Consider the following 22,166-nt stretch of genomic DNA (forward strand, 5'->3'; position numbering starts at 1 on the left):
CTCCAACTTCACAGTTCTTAGTTTAAAGAAGAAAACACATCTGGCCAGGCTGTGCTTCTCTTAGGATGACGGTGAATATAACTGAAGTCAAAATGGAACTGACTTAAAATGGCGTTGCCTTGTTTTATATCTCTGAATTGTTGATAAGTTTTAGTAAAGCGGATTGGACACTTTAAGTCAACAAGCCAGATTCTCTTGCGGCAGCCGAAAGCTCTGATTGGTTGGAACAATGTGTCATGCGTTTCTATGGAGATGAGGGTCAGTCTGTCTGTGCAGTAGTCCTGTTTTCATTAAACACATAAATCATGACATCTTTATTCCACAGATCATTCACTTGATTATTATTGATCAACATCTGTTTCGAATAGCTTTAATCACAAATTAAGTACTTTGATTATTGAAAAGCGTTCTTCTTCTCCTTCTGGCTCTTCTCCTGGAATGTAAACAGTCTGAGGAGCACCCGACCTTGGCGTTTTCTACACGGGTGTTACTGTGTACAGGGGCAGCTGTGTGGAGCTGAAAATAATGAACTTCATAACGTTACAGTGGCAACTGGTTCCAGAGTAACGGTGCCAGGACTGAGAAAGCCCGGTCCCCGCGAGTACGACACCTAGAACGAGGGACAACGAGCAGGCCTTGTTCAGAGGAGCGCAGAGCGTGTGATGGGGAGTGTCTGTTCAGGAGTGTGGCTAGATAGGGGGGACCACCACCCTGGAAGAAATTAAAAACAAAGATGAGGATTTTGAATTGTGAGCGATAGCAAACCGGAAGCCAGTGCAGGGAGGTCAGAACTGGACTGATGTGGTCCCGTTTCCTGGTCCCAGTCAGGAACCTGGCTGCGCTCTTCTGCACAACCTGTAGGCGACGCAGTGATGACTGACACAACCCTGCATATAGAGAGTTGCAATATAGACCAATAATGGTTAATTCCCAAGTTTAATCATGTTGTAAAGCAGTGATCAAACAAAACTCTGGAAATGTGTCTTCACATGGAGGTACCAACACACTGAACAGAGGCAACAGGTCTAATTAATTTATCTGATAGGTGGACACTTGAAACACGTGACCTCTAATTTCCCTTTATGTGTCACATTTGAACTCATTCACTGCCAGCCGTTTCCTGATCGCTAACGGCCTTCGCTGCCAGCGTTTCTCACCGTTTTTACTGTTTTTTAAAGAGTCACAGAACGTTGCGCGCTAGCATGATGTCAATGCCAAAACAACCTAAACAAAGAGGAGACTCACCTCTTACATCAGGAAGAATCCGTGTGTTTCGAGCGTTATCCGTTCTTTCATAATCCGTTGCCGAATTGTGATCGGCAGACGCTTTTCCGGTTCGCGCCTCACTTTTTTTACAGGAACGGCCCAAAACGATCTCCAAACACATGGATGTCTGCTTCCTGATCACGTGATCTGTGACGTATGCGGATGAAGATCGGCTTCAGGGCTGAGATGTTTGTTCTCTCAGCGCGGGGGCTCGTTCCAATGCTCAAACAGTAAAAAAATGAGTTAATGAATGTATATGAAATCTTTTAGCGTTTGTGTAGGGCATCAAAACGGACTGTATGTGTGCTCAACTTGAAGCAGAATATCCTGCTGAAAATGTAAAACAGACATTAACATCTTTAAATCTTTGGTCTATTTAAATTTTATACACATAGCAACACGGCTCAGGAGCAGCCAGCAGCATCGTTCCTCCCATTCGGGGTTGCACCATCAGCTCAGGCGGCGCTGCAGTGAGTTCAGAAGATCACTTAACTTCTCTGGCCTGCAGTGAGCACACCGGCCCTCCTGATGGGGCGCAGCACATCAGTCAGCGCTGTTCACATGAAAAAAGTCTGCCTCCACCAAGTGCAGTTCACCCTTGTGAGCAACCTTGATGGAAACTATTGAACAGGTTTTTCGGCTGCACCAGGAATGTAATACTGCAGCAGGCTTCCAGCTGAAACGGCTTGTTTTTATTCAAACACCTGACACATTACCCTTAACGTAAATGCAATTGATGGATTCAAGTAATAGTCTGGTCAAATAAATATTTGCACTGTGTCTGTTCCAGTAGATTAGAATTACCAATGAATATGAAAGTAAATGTAATCAGTTCTGAAGCTTGACTCTTTCCACACAACCTAGTCCTAAATGAGAGGCCAGTGAGAAACTCCAGGTTGTTGAGCCGCAATCGACTCATTTGAGTTGATGCAACAGAGAAAAGCGCTGAGCTGCAGGTCAGACAGTTGGGGGGGAGAACTTAATGCATTGCTGGGGGAGAGTTTGGTTAGTTGTGACCATGTGGAGCTCAAACCTCAGGCGGAGACGTTCAGGTTAATGATGCCCCATCTAACCTATTAATCACGTAGCTATTTTTGTCACAGCCAAGCCTCTGTGGATAGTTTTGCTTCAAGACGTGAATTTGAAGGATAGAATTTCAGTGTTTGCATATTTCAGAGCTGAGATTTGTGGTTTTATGCTCATTGAGCTGCTGATGTTTGTTTTAGCGTGCGTGATGTCACACCGCAAAGTTTTTAAGCATTCTCTTTCCTCGTTTATGCAAAAACACACTCTTGTGTCCTGTTGTTTATACTCATAACCTCCGTGCAGAAACAATCATGGAGGAATTTAGTGTGACCCTGCAGCCTAAAGAGAATCAAATCAAATGTGCACGCTTTCATTTCCAGTGTGCTGTGGCTGGCAGTGTCGCGCTGCTGCTGTGAATTATCAGGTACAAGCTGCTTTGTGGGTGCAGGGGGAAGGTGTGCATGTCTGCACGCAGGCGGAGCAGAACTGCACATCTGAGAAGATTTGCCTGTCACACAGATTTGTTTAAGCGCTCTCCTTTTGCAGGTTTGGAGTTTTCAAACGAATCAGCGAAGGCCGGCACACACACACACACACACACAGCACCGCAGTATTGTTTATCTGTGTCTTGTTCAGTTTCCTCCGCACTGACTCTAATTCTGTTTATCGTTTCTCTTCATACTTACAGATCTGTCCAAATCAAACAAAAAAAGCTCCTTTTTTAATGTGGTTTTCCATCTCACTGCTTTCCCCATTTGCTAAGCCAGCGCCCGCCTTAATTTCCAACATTCTCAGATCAGTGAGAGCTGGCGATTATATTCCATAACCATGTAATGTTCATCTCAGCCAATAGCATTTAAAAGGTTAGGTATTATTTGCCCTCCTTTTGTCTGCTGAACGCCAGAGCATGTGCTCCGACATCCCCTCTGTCCCAAAGTGTGTCTGAGTGGATGATCCACTTGCACCATCTAGTGGCTCCTTATAGGAACTCCTGCAAACCTGTGCTATGAGGAGTCATTTTGAATGTTTTCAGGGTGGAGGTGGTGGATTCAGGCTCGGAAGTGCAGGAGCCACAGAGGTGTCAAGAAGGGGTGTTTGGTTTTAAAATGGCGGTTAAACATACGGACGATAGCGTCAGGAGCTGAAGTCGCGCTGCTTTGATCACAAAGATGAACGGAGATTCCTCGTGTCAGTTTAAGAAATCTGATGAAATGCAACATAATGAGGCTCTGCAGGCCTGCAGCAGGCAGGAAATGAAGGTTTTCACTCCAAGCTGTGATATATTCACATAAACAACACATGAGGATTACGCGCTGCAATATCTCTCTCTGCATCTTTTCCTCTATCTCCTCCCTTCATATCATGAAATTACACAAACTAGAAAGTGTTTATTTTTTGGTAAACAGAAGGACCGACTTGAGTCAGTCGGTGGCAAATAAGCAGGAGATGCATCTGATTTGAGAGGGTGGGAGGAAGGATGGAACGGTATTATGTGAAACGGAATAGCTCAGAGCTCCATCTGTTGTGTACCGTGGAGATGATGAGTCATTTGGCCTGATACGGCATGGGTCAAAGCAGCCCCCAAATCCCCAACTTCATGCCCACACACACACTGATCTGCGTCTGCAGCTCGCTGAAGCCGGTGAGGTTTAATGTGCTATAAAAGATTGTTTTTCAGCCGTTTTCAAAGACCTTTGTTGAGATAAATATATTCTAAAGCTTTTGTCACCGCTGCACTGCCGTCACGGATGAATGGTTATGTTATAACATGACAAGGAAACACAAATCTAATTATGAATTTCCATCTGGAATCCACCGCAGACATTTGGCCACAGTCCCAAACAGAAGAACTGCTGAAGAAGATGATTAGGTGTGGCTGCTGAGCTCAGATTTCCCCAGATTTCATTATGAGACTCGGGTCTAACCCGTCATATTGTTGTTGTTTGAACTGAACTATCTATCCAAAATAAATGCAGAATTGGATTTTAATGCAACACATAAAACTAGATTGAAAACTACAAATTTTTTACTTTTTGGCTTGATTTTGCCACATTGTTTGCCAATATTTATTTGTCATCCCTAAAGCAGCTCCAGGCTAAATAAAGGCTGCTGAATCTGTTCAACCTTGGTTTGTTTCTGGGGCTGCTCAGTGGCGCAGTGGTTAGAGCTGTTGCCTTGCAGCGAGTAGGTCCTGGGTTCGCTTCCCGGCCTGGGATCCTTCTGCATGGAGTGTGCATGTTCTCCCTGTCTCTCCGGGTACTCCGGCTTCCTCCCACAGTCCAAAAACGAGACTGTTAGGTTAATTAGTCCGTCTAAATTGTCCTTAGGTGTGAGTGTGTGTGTGCATGATTGTTTGTCCTGTGTGTTTCTGTGTTGCCCTGCGATGGACTGGCTCTCTGTCCAGGGTGTACCCCGCCTGATTGCCCGTTGACCGCTGGAGATAGGCACCAGCCCCCGCGTGGACAAAGCGGGTTCAGAAAATGGATGGATGTTTGTTTCTGTTTTTTGTGTTCTAACCAAATAGAAAACCGGAGTAGGACTTCACAAATATTACATACACACGTCTCATTTTGGAAAGTGACGTTTTTCTGCCAAAATGTTCCAGAATTTTCAAATCAGTGCTTGAATTTTATGGTCCCATTCAAGCACTGTTTAATATCCAGATCCATGATTAGCACAATTTGCTTTTACAAATATCCAGGACAAAATAACTTTTTATTCATATCTTAAATGTTACCTTATTTTTCACCAAACTTAAGAAACAAAACAGAAACTCATGTGCAGGAACAGCAATACTCCTGAATGTAATTCATTCTGAGATTTATGTATTGATTATTCTGTCATAAATGTAAAAAAAAACAATAAATAAAAGTCAGCTTTTACACAAAACCTAACCACAGGTTTTGATAAACTCCTGAAAAAGTAACAACTAAAACATGTTGTCAGCCTAGCTTCTGTGCTGCAAACGGTGCGTCTAATATTGTATTGTAGAATCAGTGAAGCAAAATTTGAAAGTGCCAAGTCTTGATTTTTCCTCTCGTCGTTTCTTTGTAAAACATCTGCCTGAGACAGATTACTTTTAATGAGCTTTGTGTGAATGTAAATGTGTCTTACTCTTCTCTCCGTCTGCATTTTCCTTATAATTTGCCTCCAAACCAATAAACAGCTTGTCAAAAGCTGGAGGAGTGTGTGCCCAGCTTAGGTGGGTTTGAAGCTGACAGCAGTTTAGTGGCTCAGAAACGTGTGTGAATATTTAAGACAGCTAAAGTTTGCCAGAACACACGCCGAGCGCATCGAAATGAGAACAAAGAGTTTATAGGAATGCACAGGTACAGAGGGTTCTGGAAAACTAGAGAAGTGTCATCTGTTCTGTTCTAGGTACGAGATGCAGCTATGGAATTAGCACAATTCCTGCAGCTTCGTTTTTGTATTTGCATTGGTGACAAAGAGGGTTTGGTTGAAGCATGTAGCTTATAGAAGATGTGGTGGTGACAGGGAATAAAAGAAGCTTCGAAGCTCTAAAAGATCAGATTTGTGCAGTTTTATTTTGTGTACTTTTATTCCAACTCACACACACATATAACTAATGTCGATGTTTGCATATTTAATTTTTTTAAGTATACATTTAAATGTCAGGCCTTAATATTCTCCTATTAATTCCGTAGCCTTTGTGAATCTTGGTGTGATTGTCGACGATAATCCGGAAGGCCACACGTCAGGTCTGCGCGACGTGTCACATCAGACAATCCTCCCCACACAGATTTATAATTATAAAAGAGCAACAGTCTTTCACCAGAAATGTTAAAGCTGGGGCCATCCCTAAGTGGCTGACTCTCCTAAACCGGGTTCACTTAATGTGACCCAAATTGTCAGCATAGCTTTGCTCAGCGTGCTCCGAATTGTCTCTCTTTTTCTGCGTGCAGTACCTGAGCTGATGTGTCCAGTTTACGGAAATGTGAGACCTTAGTAGTAAGGTGTAAAGCAGTCCAGATTTCTACGGGCAGTCGTGTCCTGCCGTGTTGTCTCTGTGTCTTCAGATGAAACAGGCCGTCCTTTTCATTTTAAAGTGGTTTCAAATTGTAGAGATTTCCAGTTGTGTTCAAGCCACTGGTAGGAACGGGCAAAAACGCCTGAACGTGGTCTGACAAAAGGTCAAAGGTGACATGGATGCCTCCTCCAGGCTCAGCAGCAATCCATCCAATCTTGGTGAAACTCAGAAACAGCACATTTTCTCAAGTGAAATACGGTAAAGGTCAAAAGGTCGTCAGAGTCATTTGTATAACCGAGACGGCAAAGATCTATAGGGGATGCATAATATATATATATATATATATAATAATAATGTCGTATGCCATGGATTTGATCAATATGTTTACCAATACACACATTTCCTGCAGCTAGAGAGAGAGAGACTAGAATCAATTTAATCAATTTCCCTCTGGGATTATTTAAGTATTTTTGAATTGAATTGAATCAATAAGGCAGACATGCATTCGAATCATGATTTAGTGGCAAGTGCCCTGAACAGCTGGTCACAGAGTTTATTTAAGCAAAGAGATAAGAGAAGAATGGGAGTGAATAGAGTGAGTGTGTGTGTATGTGTGGGAGGACAAGAACGTGTGTGTGTGTGTGTGCGTGCGTGCGTGCGTGCGTGCGTGCGTGTGTGTGTGTGTGTGTGTGCGTGCGTGCGTGCGTGTGTGTGTGTGATAATGCTTTCAGGACATTCAGTTAATAGATCTGTTAATAGGACTAAAGTAATGAAATATAAAATTTCCATAACAATATAAAATAGAAAGCAGGAGACATTTACAATGGAAAAAACTTCCATTTTCACCGGAAAGGTTAAGTTTTAATGTGCAAACGTCTGAAAAAATCTCTCAGTTGAAATCTTTTTTATCTACTTGTTTTAGTGGAAATTCCATTTTAGAGGTTTTAATTTTTTTTTCACTTATTTGTAACAAATAATTTCATTTTTATTTTATTAAATCTTGCGGACATACTATCCAATTAGCAAGGGGATTAAAAAATATGCTGGACAATAAGCTGTTTTTTTAAGCTAAATAAGCTACATGGCTAAGAAGTAGGGGTTGTATGAACCAGTCGACTAGTCGACTTCACTGCTCTGTAGTGACTTTTTATGCCTGTCATCGACTAGTCGCTGTCACGTGATAACGACTGACAAGATGCAGTCCTCGGAAAAGACAGCAAGTGATGAGCCCCTGCGTCGGGAGGTGGAGGCGATGCGCTGTGCCAGAGCATCGGTACTGACACCGGCGGTAAAATGGACATTTAACCAAACTGTGACCTTTTCCCTCTTGCAATTTTACCTTCCCCTCACCCCGTCCTAATCTTAACCAGTTTGCGCATGCAAAGCTCTGATCGTTGACGTGCTCCAGACATCTGTGTCCTGAGCACGGCCAAATCAGGTGTCACCACCTCAAAAACAAATTAAACATGCGATCGTTCATGTTGGCTCATTTCCTTTAATGTTTTCTGTCTGTTCTTTGTGCCTGATGCGTTTCGCTGCTGCGGAGCGAGGCGCATCACCTGTTTTGTCCTCCGGTGACGCACCCCAAAATTCCACCATCTCCGCTCCGCTCCGGCACGAATTCCGCAGCAAAAACGGTCCCGTTGTAGTCGGCCGGCGAGCAGCGGCACTCCGTTGTTTTTGCGGTCGGTAGATCTTTTAGAACTGCAGTTCAAAGGTAACTCATAAGGTGAATATATATGAGCCCAGGTAGCAGTTTTTCTTTAGGATTGAGAGGAGATGCAGGAAGATAATAAACAGACAGGACAGAAAAATAGTCAAATAAAAACAAGTTAGTTTTTGTACCTGGTGGTTGCAACAAACAGACACCATTGAAGGTAATCAGAAGTGAGGAACAGAAAATGAAATAATTATTTTAATGTTTAGAGCAGCAGGAAAGGCTGCAGGCGCATCAGTGAGTTTGCGGCTGCTGCGCAGGGGGAGAGGGCTGAAGTAGGATGCAGAAACTACCGTTGTTAAAAGAGATGTGTTAACTTAGAAAATGTGGGCGCAATTTTAATTGTCAAAAACTCCAGCGAACCTACCGACCCCCCCCCCCCCCCCCCCCCCGTACCGCTTCAGGTGTATGGCGTCATCAACGACTAGTCGAAGTCGACTTGATTTTCATTACTTGACTGTCGACTTTAAGTCATACAACCCCTACTAAGAAGAAAAGTGGGAAAAGTGATAATATGAGTCTTATTGTGATGAGCAAGCTCTATTGTAACAACAAATAAATGCACTATAGATGTAAACTCAAAATATCTGTGCTTGTATTCTTATATAAAATTATTTTATTAGCATCTGAGGAACTTCCTTAAGAAAACACCCGTTAATGCTGCAAGAAACACTAAATGTGTTTGTGGCTTCCATACTATAAAGTTGTTTGTTGTTTTTGGGCCAAAGAAACTTTGTGTGAGGACACACGTCTGGCCATCAGGTGTCTAAAGACCCAGCTGCTCATCCATTTTAATATCCCCCAGAACTCTCGGCTGACAGCGAACAGTGCTGAGCTAAACCAAAACTAAACTGAACTAATCATTGCCAATTTTCTTTGGCCTAAAAGGCGCCCGCCTGGCCTAATGCAACTGCCACGTTTCATTTACATCTGCCAAAAGGTGGCGAGTGAAGGTAGAATTATGGGAGCTGATTAGCAGGAAGTGAGCCAGCTTGACAGGGATGAATTAAAGTTTGGATGGTCAGAGGTGCAAGGACAGATGCATCTAGACAGCTTTCAAAATGAAAAGATTCTCTTTTACACAAGGGGTTCATATGCCATCTATTTTACATTATAACTATTTGACCTAAATATGTTCACAAACTAAAATAAGGAGCGATCTTTGTCACCATTGATCTCAAATCTTAGTAACCTGAAGTTTGACAGCATCACCTGAACAGGACTTTAATTTTCTATAAAAAATGGTGGATGTGGTATATTGTCCAGTGTGTCTCAGTGTGTCTTTATATGGGAGACCAATGTGGGAGACTCATTTCACTGCTCCAGAACACTGTGACTGTTAGCTTATATCTGTCTTATATCCTCTTTCTTATTCATTTTCTCTCTCTATTTCCTTACATTTTTAGCACAATTTTTATTTTTTCTCCTTTTAAACAGTTTCAAAAATGTTTTAGAAATCTTGTTTATACAGTGATCCCTCGCTACTTCGCGGTTCGTTTTTCTTTGGAGCCTTATTCAAGGGAAATTCGCCGATTCGCGGTATTTTTCACCGATTCGCGGTATTTTTCTATGCGAAATATCAAGAAATTCCTGTTTTTTTCCACCAATTTCATTATAAAATGCACTTTTTGTAATAAAACTATTAAAAAAAACAAGTAAAAATACAGTACTATGTAAAGGGAGGGTTGTAAAAGTCTGAATACTGAATACGTACCTGTTAAATAAATACTGTAAATATGGTGTCCCTACTTTGCGGATTTTCACCTATCGCGGCCAGGTCTGGAACGCATCTACCGCGATAAACGAGGGATCACTGTACTTACATTTTTTTTCTGTGAAGCGCCTCATGATTTTTATCTTGAGAGGTGCTATATAAAATATTGTTTCCTTTCTTTCTTTCTGTTTTTGGAAATCTGACTTTTTTCCCACCTTTATTATTTTTCTCTGCATTTTCTATTTCTTACTCGTGTGTGTGTGTGTGTGTGTGTGTGTGTGTGTGTGTGTGTGTGTGTGTGTGTGTGTGTGTGTGTGTGCGCGCGTGCGCGCACGTGCGTGCGTGTGCATGTGTTTTATTAAGGTCAATGTGGTCAGCTGGGTTTTCTAAGGTTTATCTTTTTTTAAGGCGGCAGAACCAAATTCTAAACCCACAGTTATTTACTAAAGGACAGTTGACTTACACTTAAAAAAATGTTTGTCCTGTGAGCAGAATTGTTGTTATGCTTAAAATAGATGAACAGAATGGCTCATTTAATGCATAAGACCAGTTTCTTGAAGGATTGGACAAGGCAGCTTTAATTATATAGCACATTTCATACACAGAGGCAATTCAGCGAGCTTTCCTCTATCAAGAATATCAAGAAAGTCGATGTGACAGCAATTAAAATACACAAACCGTTTCAGATTTAAGCATCAGATAAAAAAACAAAGTTATTGGGTGAGCAGTTACAGCGCAGAAGGTGCAGTGTAAGATACAAGTCATTCAAAGGCTGATGAATATATAATATAGAGTTGGGGCACATTTAAGGTCATGGGGAAGCTGATTCCATAGTAGCTAAAAGCAGCTTCACCATGCTTGTTTCTGACCCGGGGTTCTACCAGTTGGCTGTTTCCTAAGGATCTCAGAGTCTTGCTGGGTGTGGATACAGGAAGGAGATCTCACATGTATTCTGGCCCCATGCCATTGAGAGATTTATAAACTAGTGGAAGCACTTTGAAATGGAGTGTATGTAGTTTAATGTAACCAGTGTAGAGATTTAAGAACAGGAGTGATGTGCTCGGTTCTCTTGGTTCTTGTTAAGACTCTAGCAGCATCATTCTGGATAAGCTGCAGGTGCTTCACAGCTTTTTTGGTAAGACCAGTCAAAAGGGTTAGCCTACTGGAGAAGAACGAGTTTCTCTAGGTCTTGTCGGGACATGAGATCTCTGAGTCATGCTATTTGATGCAGATGATAAAACGCAGAATAGCCTTAATGTGACCAGTGAAGCTCAGTTCTGAATCATTGACACCAACATTTCTAACCTGAGTCTTTGTCTGTTTTCCTCTGAAGCCAAGAGGAACAATAACCTCCATCCTATCCTTATTTCTAAAGACAATAACTTCAGTCTTGTCTATGTTTGACTGACAACACTGACAGAGTGAGTCGAGACCACAGTCACTAGAAAGCTAGGTAGCTCTGGGGTTCATTGGGTCTGCAACCAAAGCTCTGAATATCATCCTATCAATGAGCTGTTTAATAAACTCAAATAATTGAAGAAATAATGACATAAAATTAAAAAAAAACATTATGATTTGCTTTGATTAGACACAACTCTCATCTTGTTGGTGGAATTTCATCTTTCTGTGATTTGGGTTTTTCCGTCAAACATAATAACCTAAACACAGAAAAGGGAAGAAAATCATAAAAGAAGCTGCATCAATAGAGAGTAAACATTTCATTGTTAAGTCCAGATGTAACACAAAGCTCCAATTGTTTACACTCTGATGCCGAGATGATGAAACGTCTCTAAAATAATGAAAGGGGCATTTGGGAGCAAATGTGTGCATCTTGGTTCTTTTTCATTTGTCTGCAGGAGATAGTATTCTTGTTTCTTGTTAACTAAAAGCATGCAGTGGTTATCGAAATGAGTAAAGTAGCATGTTTGGATATGTTTTCTATGGTTCACGTTGAAAAGTCATCGTCATCTTCTCTCTTTCTGGGTGCTTGGTGAGTTTTTTGTGTCAAGGTTGCACAAATTTAGAAAACTAAAGATGTCTCCTTTCATCCAGGTAACTCGCCATCAGAGGAGTCTGAGGAGCGTGATAAGGAGCCCAGGACGCTGACCTACCCGGCGTACATTGCCAGCCTCCTGGACACGGGTGCTAAGCGCATGGCGGCTGGCGTCAGGATGGACTGCAACAGCCAGGGCCAGTGCCCGCGCTCCTGTCACCTCTGCCACATGAGCCCCAGGGCGGTGCAAGGGCGGCAGCTGTCAGAACCTGTCCTGTTGAAGATCACCAAAGCTGCACCCATCTATGAACTGGTGTCCAACAATGAGACCTATCAGGTAAACTGAGACCTATTGGTAAACCAATCTTGATCAGATTAGCCTATTTACTGGTCCCGTGGAAGATAAACGTTCATGCTTTTTTCGGCCATTTCTTACTCAAATTAAAGTATTTTCCCATCCTTTCTGCTACAAAGTTGTAACCTTTTGCCTGAAGGCTCTACTAATATTTCAGGTGTGACTACGGCTGTGTGATCATTAAATCACACAGTCTGTTAGCTGTCACCCTGCAATGCAGCTCTAGAGAGAGTGTCTGTGAGATCCTAGAAACCTCATGGCATCATCGTTAAACCAGTCACAGACACAGAGAACTTTACAAGGAAGTGTTTTCTTCTCAGAATATCACAGCTTTCTCTGCTGCAAGCGCGCTACGCCGTGATCTGCCGTAGCGCGCAGAGATTTGACTCCATCAATATTGTACGTCGATAATGCTTCTACTCCTCCAGCAGGAAGGGTCGATACGATGCTGTCCCCGTTTTAGAGCATTCATCCACAAGCTCAGGCAGTCAGACACAGCTGCTGGTATTGACAGAAGCTTTGGCGGTTGCTGATGCTTGACTGTGCAGACAAAATGCAACTGCAACTTTCCTGTATGGAATAATTGTGCAACAAACTCATCCCTTTGCTCCGATCACACCGTTTTAGATATGTTAAATTACTTTTCTTTTTTTTTCTTACTAGGCTCTCCAGGAGGCGATGATGAGCATGCTGTGGTGCTCAGGCAAAGGTGACGTCATCGACGACTGGTGTCGATGCGATTCCAGCGCGTTCGGCACCGACGGACTGCCCACCTGCGCCCCACTCCCTCAGCCCATGTCAGTAAAAATAACATTAACTTCTCTTAATTCAACCCACGCCGACAGATTGTGACAAATGCCATCTATCGTTTTATCAGCAGAAATGAGTCTCCTGCTAACGTGGCGTCGAGTAACGTGCCATCAGCCCCTGCGGATACTCAATATTTAATTGCGACCAAACGTTGCAGCAGTCAGTGGTTTAGTCCACCTGCCTGTATCCTAATCAATTAAATGAGCTGCTGTGTATCAACTGGCTGGTGGGAAAACTTCTGCACACAAAACTCCTGGTGCTTTAGGCACGGACGTCTGCTCCACAGTCAGTCAGATACTAGCAGATTTGTTTTTAGAGTTATTTTTTTGACGGAAGCGTTTATGCAAATGGAGAAATTGTTTTCATCGGGGCTGCGGTTTTACATAGGATGATGTCAGCTGTCGGTTACAACGATGATTGTCAACATCTCCTGTTTGTCACTCTGTCGCCAGGCTGAAGCTGTCTTACACCTATGAGCCCAGCAGCTCATTGGTCATCATGGAGTGGAACCACACCGAGCCTCCAATAGGTGTACGGATCGTTGATTACCTCATCAGCCAGGAGAAAGTGACGGAGAGGACTGACCACTCCAAACTTGAGACAGGTACGTCTGTTTGGAAAAGGTTGGGCCTTCGATCAGGCTCTGAAGTTGGTTAATTTGGATAAATATACTAATATTTGATAGTTAACATGTTAATGTGACATGAATCATGAGGACATTTGTTAAAACTTTGTTTTGTCCATTGTAAACCTTTAAACTTGATTCTTCTTTCATTTGTCAGTAAATTTGTGTCTTTTTTTTTCATTTTAAACATGGCTAATTTCTTGTCTTTCTCATGGATTCTAAGTAAGATTTTTGATGTGAACAAATTTGAGTGGTATGAAATAGGTCAGGTGTACCAGGCCTGCTGATACGGGCTGTTAGGTCCGGTGACCGGTGTCAGAGCTTGGTCCGCGTTGCCGGTGAGAGCTGCCCTTTGTCACCGATTCTGTTCATAACTTTTATGGACAGGATTGGACAGAAGTGCTGAGGGATCTGTTTTGGTGGTCTAAGGATCAGGTGTCTGCTTTTTGCAGGGGGTGTGGTCCTGTTGGCTTCATCAGACCATGATCTGCAGCTTTAGCTGGAGCGTTTCGCAGCCGAGTGTGAAGAATTGGCAACACCTAATCCAAGACCGTGGTCTTGAATTGGAAAAGGGTAGAATGCCTTCTCCAGGTTAGGGTTGACGTCCTGCCCCAAGTGGAAGAGTTTAAGTATATTAGGGTCTTGTTTACCAGTGAGGGAAAGATGGATCGGGAGATTGATAGGTTGCTTGATGCTGCATCTGCAGTGATGCAGGTGTTGTACTGGTCTGTCTTGGTGATGAAAGAGCTTAGCCGGAAGGTGAAATTCTTGATTTACTGGTTAATTTACGTTCCTACCCTCGTCTATGATCACGAGTTTTGGGTTGTGATCAAAAGGAGGTCACAGATACAAGCGGCCAAAATGAGTTTTCTCCGCAGGGTGTCCGTGCTCTCCCTTATGGAGTGAAAGCTCTGTCCTCCAGGAGGGTCCCGAGTCCTTCACATTGAGAGAAGCAAGTTGAAGCCCTCCCAGATGCCTCCTTGATGAGGTTTTATTGGGCATGTCCAACTGGGAGGAGACCTAAAGGAAGAGCCAGGACACAATGGATGGACTGTTTCTCTGCTAGGATTCCCTTGGAGGAACTGGCCCTAGTGGCTGACATGGGGAGAGGGAAGTCTGGGCTTCTCTGCTTAGGCTGCAGCCCCTGTGACCCGACTAAAGATAAGAGGAAGAAAATGGATGGATCGATTACTCTCCTTCTTCCATCTACTTGTGCAGCCTACAGCGCTGCATGCGTTAACCTTACTGATAGATTTTATTTTGCCGTTATTTAGCCCAGTTTAATAACGACTGAGAGATGATAGATTGCAACAGTGGTCAACGCCGGGGCAGTGACGTCTTCTTGCCCTCAGGCCTAGAGGTGGGGGGTGGGGTGTTGCGTGTCAAGGTGTCTATATTTTCATTAGAATGAAAAAAAAGGTACCTTCTGCATTAATCTGATTTTTTAAGACATAAGATACTTGTGAAGACCACCACAAGATGGTGTTCATCAGTAAACACTGTATATAAAATTCTCAGTACATAACTTATGACAGGTGCCGTCATAGAATTTAATTTAATTCAATCTAGATTAGTTGATTGTTTTCAGTGCAGCACAAAATGAATCATGGCCGATCTGACTAAATCATTGTCCACTACTATCCCCGACAACACGCCATCATCTGATAAAAACAAACTTTTTTTCTTATTAAAGTACTTTTTATGTCCCTGTTTATTCCGTATAGATTTTCCCATTAAGGTACGTTTTGCCTCATCTTTGCACTAAAAGCAGGAAGTGGTCTAACGAGCCAGCAGCAGGGGGGTGTAACTACCCATGACAGAGAACGTTGATTCTTGGCTTGCCCTAAATGAGTTGAAGCTGGCCAAACAGGCCCAGTTTATTCTAGCAGTAATGACCCAATCCATAATGCAGAATGTTACAGCTCCCTGTGAGTCCCAAAGTTTGTTGTAGCATAATGAGAGAATAAACCGTATTTGTCGGAGCTGTGAGGAGTATTAATCAATACTGTTGTTTCAAAGGGGAAGGAGCAGAAGAGTGTTTTCTATATGGGTGGTAATGTGCTAGCTATGAGCTATAGGATTAGCACTAATGCTACAAAAGGTGGTAAAAAAATGTTTATTTGTTTTACTCGTTTTATTTTATTTGAACCAACTGCTGGTAATAATTTAATTTTCACTTCATTTTATCAGAAATAATGTTTCAGAACAAATCGTAATCCTATTTCCCATTGTTCACAAAACACCTAAAACTTACTGTAATGGTTTAATTTACATGTTATTTCAGGAGCCATAAGACATAAGATTCCACAGCAAATATGAAATCTACCTTATGGATCTGTAGGTACTGTTTAACCAGAAGATTGGAACTTTTTATTGCAGGGATTAGGTAACAGCTTCGTATTAACTCAGAGACAACAGAAGAGAGAGAGTCAGGTTTTAAAAGTTTAAAGATTTATTACTAAACAAATTAAAACTAGACTAACTTTAACACTAAATGTATGGTGTAACTAAGTGAATGAGACGGAGAATGGTGTAGTGTGGAATGTTGTTCAGAACCAGCAAATCTGAAGAAACGATTAGTTCTGGTGGGAAGGTGATGTCTTCGCGTTAAGCTTTGGTTAGGAGATTCATAAACACATTTGATGCCATTTTGTCGGCCTACATACCCTGGTGGAAGTCCCCGTTTGATCAGGAATGTCGAGGTCCAGCTTGACCTCCTCTGGAACCGAAGCCGGTAGGAAAAGCAGCGGTTGCCGACCAGACCAGTCTGTGAGATACTTCCGGGCCACAACGGTTTTGTTGGCATCTAGCGAGACCCAAACCTGGGTCGTGATGGCTCAGCTTTTATTCTGAAAGGAACCGTTGCAGCAGTTGGAACAGCAACAGATTTTCCAGCTTGTCATTGGTTCTTTTGGCTGAAGAGGAAAGTTACGGATTGGCCACTTCGACAACTTCTCTAGAACGCTTGGAACTGGCGTTAGAGATGACGTGGGCATAATTTTATACTTCGGATGTTTTGGTTTATGGTCGAATGAAAAGATGACAGATTTACCAAGCACCACCAAAACCACGCCTCCGTCAGATCTGGCAGATTCTGATTGGATCAGTAAAAGCAATGTGTCGTCTCTTAACGCTACGTGAGATCAGTCCTAGTGGAAACATTTAAAGTCATATTACTTATTATATTCTATAATATACTATTCGGGGGCCTCAGGTAGACCTTGGCTCCTCTGCCGTTCCATCACAGGGGAGGGGAAGGTCCAGGAAGGGGAGGACCCAACCTTACCTGGATGTCCCATGTCTTATATATTCTGGAAGTTGTGCAAATGCAGGGGTGGGCATAGATATTCTGCTGGGGTGGGGCTGGGTTGGTGCCCTCGGACTCCGTGAGGCTCTGTAATGCTGCCGCTTTGGGCCCTGGCAGGATGGGCTGGGGTCTCCATGCCCTGGGTGGCAGTTTGACAACAGAGGTGCCTATTGGGGCCAGTGGAGGAGCTGGCTCCCTGGAGGGCTAAGCCCAACCAGCCATTCCTCCCCATCCCCGCATATTTCTCTCCTCCTGCTCCCTCACATCATCACACAAACATACACATAGGACCTTGGGGGGTGGGCAAGTCAGGGAGTGCGGGTATGGACCCCATTTCCGTATTCCTGTGAAAACCTGCCCCCCAATTTTATTTGCACCTTATACACTTCCACTGACGACATTCCACACAAACACACACTTAGGGCCTTGGGAGTGAGCACATTCAACGGCATTTGGCAGGGGGATATTTCAGCCTCCTCCCGAGTGCCGGTGCCCACTTCCAATTTTAAACCGCACTTAGACACTGATGGCTGAGGGTGTAAGTGGGGTGGTGCAGTGGCATCAGCTGGCATATGCTGGATGATGCCCGCACTGCCCACTCACCACAGCCATGGAATACACCTCATGATCACACAACACTATATTGGAGCAGGCGGAGGGAGACTAGGGGTCTTAGCCACCTCTGTTGTTGCTAGGCTTCCTGGGGCTGGAGGCTAGGAGGGAGATCTGGCCGTCTGGTTGGGGTCTGGGGTGGTGGGTTGCTGTGCTCAGCGTTGGGCGGGGGAGCCTGCTCATCAGCACCCCAGCAGAAAGGGTCAAACTCTGGTTACCGGTGATGGTTGTACCCCATGTGCAGCAGTACCGGGACCAGAGTTAATAGGGTGTGTATGGGGAGCATGAGTGGGTGTCCGGCGTGCATTTTTGTAAGTCTTGGGTTGTATGTGCATGTGTGAGCATGAGGGAGGGAGCGTGTGACTGTGTTTGTGTATGACTGTATACGTCAGGTGGGGCCTTTGGGTCCTCCCCTCTCCTGGAACTTCTCTTGATGATATAGATCTCTGTCCCCCCTCCCCCTGCCACACCTGGTGTGGGGGCTTGTGCCATGGTCTGCCTGAGTGTTCGTGGCAACCGGGTCTGGGGGTTTAAGATTTTGGCATCTGCCTGTTAGATCCCGGTGGCTGCCTGGTGGGGTCTGGGTCCCTGGGCTCTGCTGGGTCCCCGGCGGGGGTGGTCACCCCTGGGTCCCGGGTCGCTGGTTCCCGGGCTCGGCCGGCTAGGGGGTGGGAGGCTGCGGGCGGGCCTGTGGGCTGGCCGCTGATATCTCCAAAGACTCTGCCGGCTGCTGGTTGTGGCCCCCCGGGGCGATCCTCTGTGCCTCTCGAGGGGGGCGGGGGCCTTCCTGGTTGCAGTCTCCTTGGGGTTCCTGCGTTCTGGGGCAGCGCCTGGATCTCTGGGACTTGGAGCTCCCCCCGTCTCCTGCCCATCTTTGGGGGGCAGATCTGTGGTCCCTCACACTCTCTGTTGGACGCTCCTATAGAAAAACCTTAAATAAACAAGCGCGTGTACACACACAGGTGCGCACATGGTGCTCTCAAAGTATGGGCTTGGGCACGTTCAACACATGTCTTAAGACTATGGTGGGCACTTAATGCGTTGTGATTTATTATTGTGATTCTTCAGTTAAGCAATGTTGATTATATATATATATATATATTTTTTTTCTTTTCATCAAGTTGACGCAGTGATAGGTTGATCTTGTTGTATTGTTGTTGTGTCCCTTTGTTTTTTTTTTTTTTTTTTTGTCTTTTTTTCTGCAGGTCTAGAAGCAGACTCTTGTTCATTATTGTTTATTTTTGTGGAACCCCCCCCCCCCCCCCCTCTCCCCACCTTTTCTTTTCCTTTCTCTTTCACCTCTGTCTCCGTGTCTGGTCGGAATTACAAAGCATTCAACAACAATAACAATAAAGTTTTAAGTATCAGGCATGACATTAAAAGCAAACGCTTTGATGCTCCACCTGAGAATAAATCTGTAAGGCTTGTCACCAGCATTCAGACATCAATTCTGCTTGCTTCACAGCCAGACAGGACACGGTAAAAAATAAATAAATAAATAAAAAATAATAACTTATTATATTCTATAGGACTACAATAAAATAATTAATATTTTGATTTCACAGATTGTTCACATCTTATTATTGACTAACACTTTGTTTTATTAGCTTTATTAAAATAGATTTCTTTGATTTATTAAAAGGAGAGAGTCCTTTCTTCATTCTTCTCTTGAGCTGGAAAGAAAGCAGTTTAGGAGCAAATGCATGAGACCTTGAGGCCATATCTCATGCAGACCAGTTCTGTATCAGAGGAGAGGGGGAACATGACTTTTGGTGGAAAACAGTCATTTCATTCCATTACATTACTTTGCTTAAGTTTATTTCTTCAGTTGGAGTCAGTAAGAAATGTTTCTGTCATAATTAAGCAGATTTGATTAACAGAAATGTATTTTTTTTTCATGTTAAGCCATGAAAAATCTATTGGGTTCGAGTCAGGGTTGTGTTAGCATTATTTCCTCACAGCAAGGACATCCGGTTAGACCTCCAGCAGGGACCTTTCTGAGTGGAGTTTGCATTTTCTTCCTGTACATGTGTAGATTATCTCCTCTTACCTCATACATTACAAAGCCTGCGTTGCCAGGTATAAGCAGAAAATCTATGATAAAAGTTAAACAGTGCACAGATTTGAACAGGCATGAAGGGTATGTTAAAATAAAAACAATGCAGTGGTTTATTTGATTACTATTTTCTAGTTCATTTAATGATGAAAGAATGCTGCTTTCATTTGAAACTAAAGACCACTAAAGACTAAAGAAAAACTCCCATCTGAAGTCATGGACAACAAAAGACATTTGGACCTAGGAATTTACGACTGATGTTTAGCGCGCTCTCGTTTCCTCTGGCAATGCACGTTGCAAACAAATTGCAAAACATGTTCATGATGTCATCAAATGCTGCTGTAGTGTAGAGAAAAGTAATTTTAGCAGTATAGATGCAACCAGCATTTGGGTAAATGAATACTGATGCATGTGATTTTCACCCTAACACTGATTATTTAGGACTGCTGTGCAGTAAAAGGAGGTTTCTTTTACCAGATGCATAACCTGCTGTCACATGTTGTTTCCGTTGCTTCTTTCCACATATTTAACTGCTGCTGCAAACCGGCAGTTTGTTTTAGTTATTAATTCATTAAATATTATTCCTTCTTTAAATAATTAATAAATCAAACAAACACTGATTAAGCCGTGAAGTACCAGAGGCCTTTAAAGCATCACCTGTGTGACATTTTCTAATTCTAAACACTTTAGGCTCTTGGCGGCACGTCGCAATGACGCAATCATCCCACAGACATTTGTCATGTCACACAAGTGGGTTCAGGCTGCACACAACCACTGGTTTCTAAACAAACTGGGAGTCTCATTAAAGAGCTGGCCACTTTGCTGCAGCAGTGGTCCGTCTTTACTTCTAGAAACCATGCTTCAGGTCCTTTTCTTTGTAATTAATGTAAATAAACGGAGACCACAGAGACAGTAAAGCATCTGTGGTTTAGACTATTTAACAGTGTTTTTAGGAGAGCTACTAAAAGTTAAAGTCAAGGAAGCAATGATGGGTAAGGTGACCTTTAGTTTAACACTGTCTTACTGTCAAAGTGATAAACGCTGAGGACAAAGGCAGTTTTATGCTCTAGTATAAATTTTCATGCATTTGATTTTACACTGTGAAAAATGAAAAGAATGTATTTATTAAAATAAACTTCTTTTAATGATGCATCTTAAAGCTGTAGGAAATTAGCAGAACAAGCTAGGTCAAAGAGCACTCACCCCTCCCCTCGGGTATCTTCCCTGAGATGCTTCAGCTGGAACCAGAACATGCATTACCAGAGGAAACGAGAGAGCGCTAAACATCAGTCGTCATTTCCTAAGTCCAAACGTCTTTTGTTGTCCGTGACTTCAGATGCTTTTCTTTTTAGGACTCTGATAGTTTGTCCTAAAGTTGGAGTGGTAGCAGCTGGCTGAACCTCTCACACCAGTGGTGTTCTGCTGCTAAATACTCGAGTGTGTAATGACTGGAGGACCCGTGGAAGTGCTGCAGTTCAGCAAGACCGACAACCGGCTGGTCCAATAATTGCTTTCGGTCTGAAACGTGTTATTTGTGGAGGTTTTTAGACAAATGTGAGAGAACCACTTCATTCAATGTTTTTCTTTTTTTTTTTTTTTTGTTTAGTCTCCATAATTTATTTATAGTTATGCTGCTGGAACTTTGTTAAAAGACATGAAAACATGTTTAAAGCTCATTTGTTTTCCTAATTTGCTATAACAGCTTTAATTGACTATCAAAGTTCATTAAACACTAAAAACATCTTCTTGTGTAAGTACATTTTCTAGACTTACAAGAAACAAAAAGAAACAGATTAAGCTAAAACTTAAACAACCATATTGATCCTTGAGCCAAAAAGGCTAAAATAAAGTGCTGGAATAACAAAAAGGTTTGTAAAATAACCAAACATATGAAACACTGCTGTAAGGGATGCTCTAAGAATAATCCTGATACAGGTGGTCACAGGTGTAACTTACAACATTAAATCTTTCTCTAGAACACCATAGAATTAAAATGCTCTTGAAATATTTTAATGAAAATTTTGTAGTCTAAGAAATATATATGTAAAAAGGTTTGCGGTACAATAGATTAAGTCACTTTCATGCTTTCCTGAAGTATTTTACCTGACCATATGTAAAAGCGTGACCAGGTAACACCCAGTCTGCTACACTGAATCTACAACTGTTGTACAGTTGCTGCTAATGAGAGAAAATGGCAAACAGCAGATGGTCCTGCACATGCATGCATAATGTAAATTTTGTGATACTAGAGGAAGTTTTTTTTTCACAAACAAAAGGCACTGATATAGAACAATAAAACCCTGTTTGATTGGTCCAATTAGAAAACTTTTACCAATTCAGTCAGCCAAAAAAAAAAAAAAAACAATAAAAACAAATTAATGAAACAAGCTGGTTGTTTGTTAAGCACAGAGTGATAAAGAGTTCGTTGTTACCTTTTCTGACATGTTTCGACGGTCACTGCCGCCTTCGTCAGAGCAACTGCGTGGTGTTGATGGCGTCACTTCCTTTAATCTGTGGGCAGCAGAGGGTGATTTTCTCCTGCCTGCAGAAAATGAACTTGGAAAGCCAACACAGTACGAACGTAACAAAGATGTTCAAAAAAAGAAACCTGGTGTGTTTTCATCTGAATCACTGCCAGTTATCTTCACAATAGTTACATACTTACGTTGGTCAAATGCTGTTTTAGTAATATTTTCA

The 22,166-nt window shown here is 42.7% G+C and overlaps 1 protein-coding gene across 7 annotated transcripts in view; it reads left to right on the top strand.

The window, feature by feature from the left end:
* The window catches only part of astn1 (astrotactin 1), a 556,409-nt gene that overhangs the window by 477,231 nt on the left and 57,012 nt on the right, over positions 1 to 22,166 (top strand). For all 7 annotated transcript variants that reach the window (XM_054746696.2, XM_054746699.2, XM_054746711.2 and 4 more), the window contains 3 exons: positions 11,764 to 12,041; positions 12,723 to 12,856; positions 13,322 to 13,473. In XM_054746696.2, the coding sequence (XP_054602671.1) occupies positions 11,764 to 12,041; positions 12,723 to 12,856; positions 13,322 to 13,473 (564 nt within the window). The remainder of the gene's footprint in view (positions 1 to 11,763; positions 12,042 to 12,722; positions 12,857 to 13,321; positions 13,474 to 22,166) is intronic.

This window comes from Nothobranchius furzeri, chromosome 11 (genome assembly GCF_043380555.1).
Source record: "Nothobranchius furzeri strain GRZ-AD chromosome 11, NfurGRZ-RIMD1, whole genome shotgun sequence".
Lineage (NCBI taxonomy): Eukaryota > Metazoa > Chordata > Actinopteri > Cyprinodontiformes > Nothobranchiidae > Nothobranchius > Nothobranchius furzeri.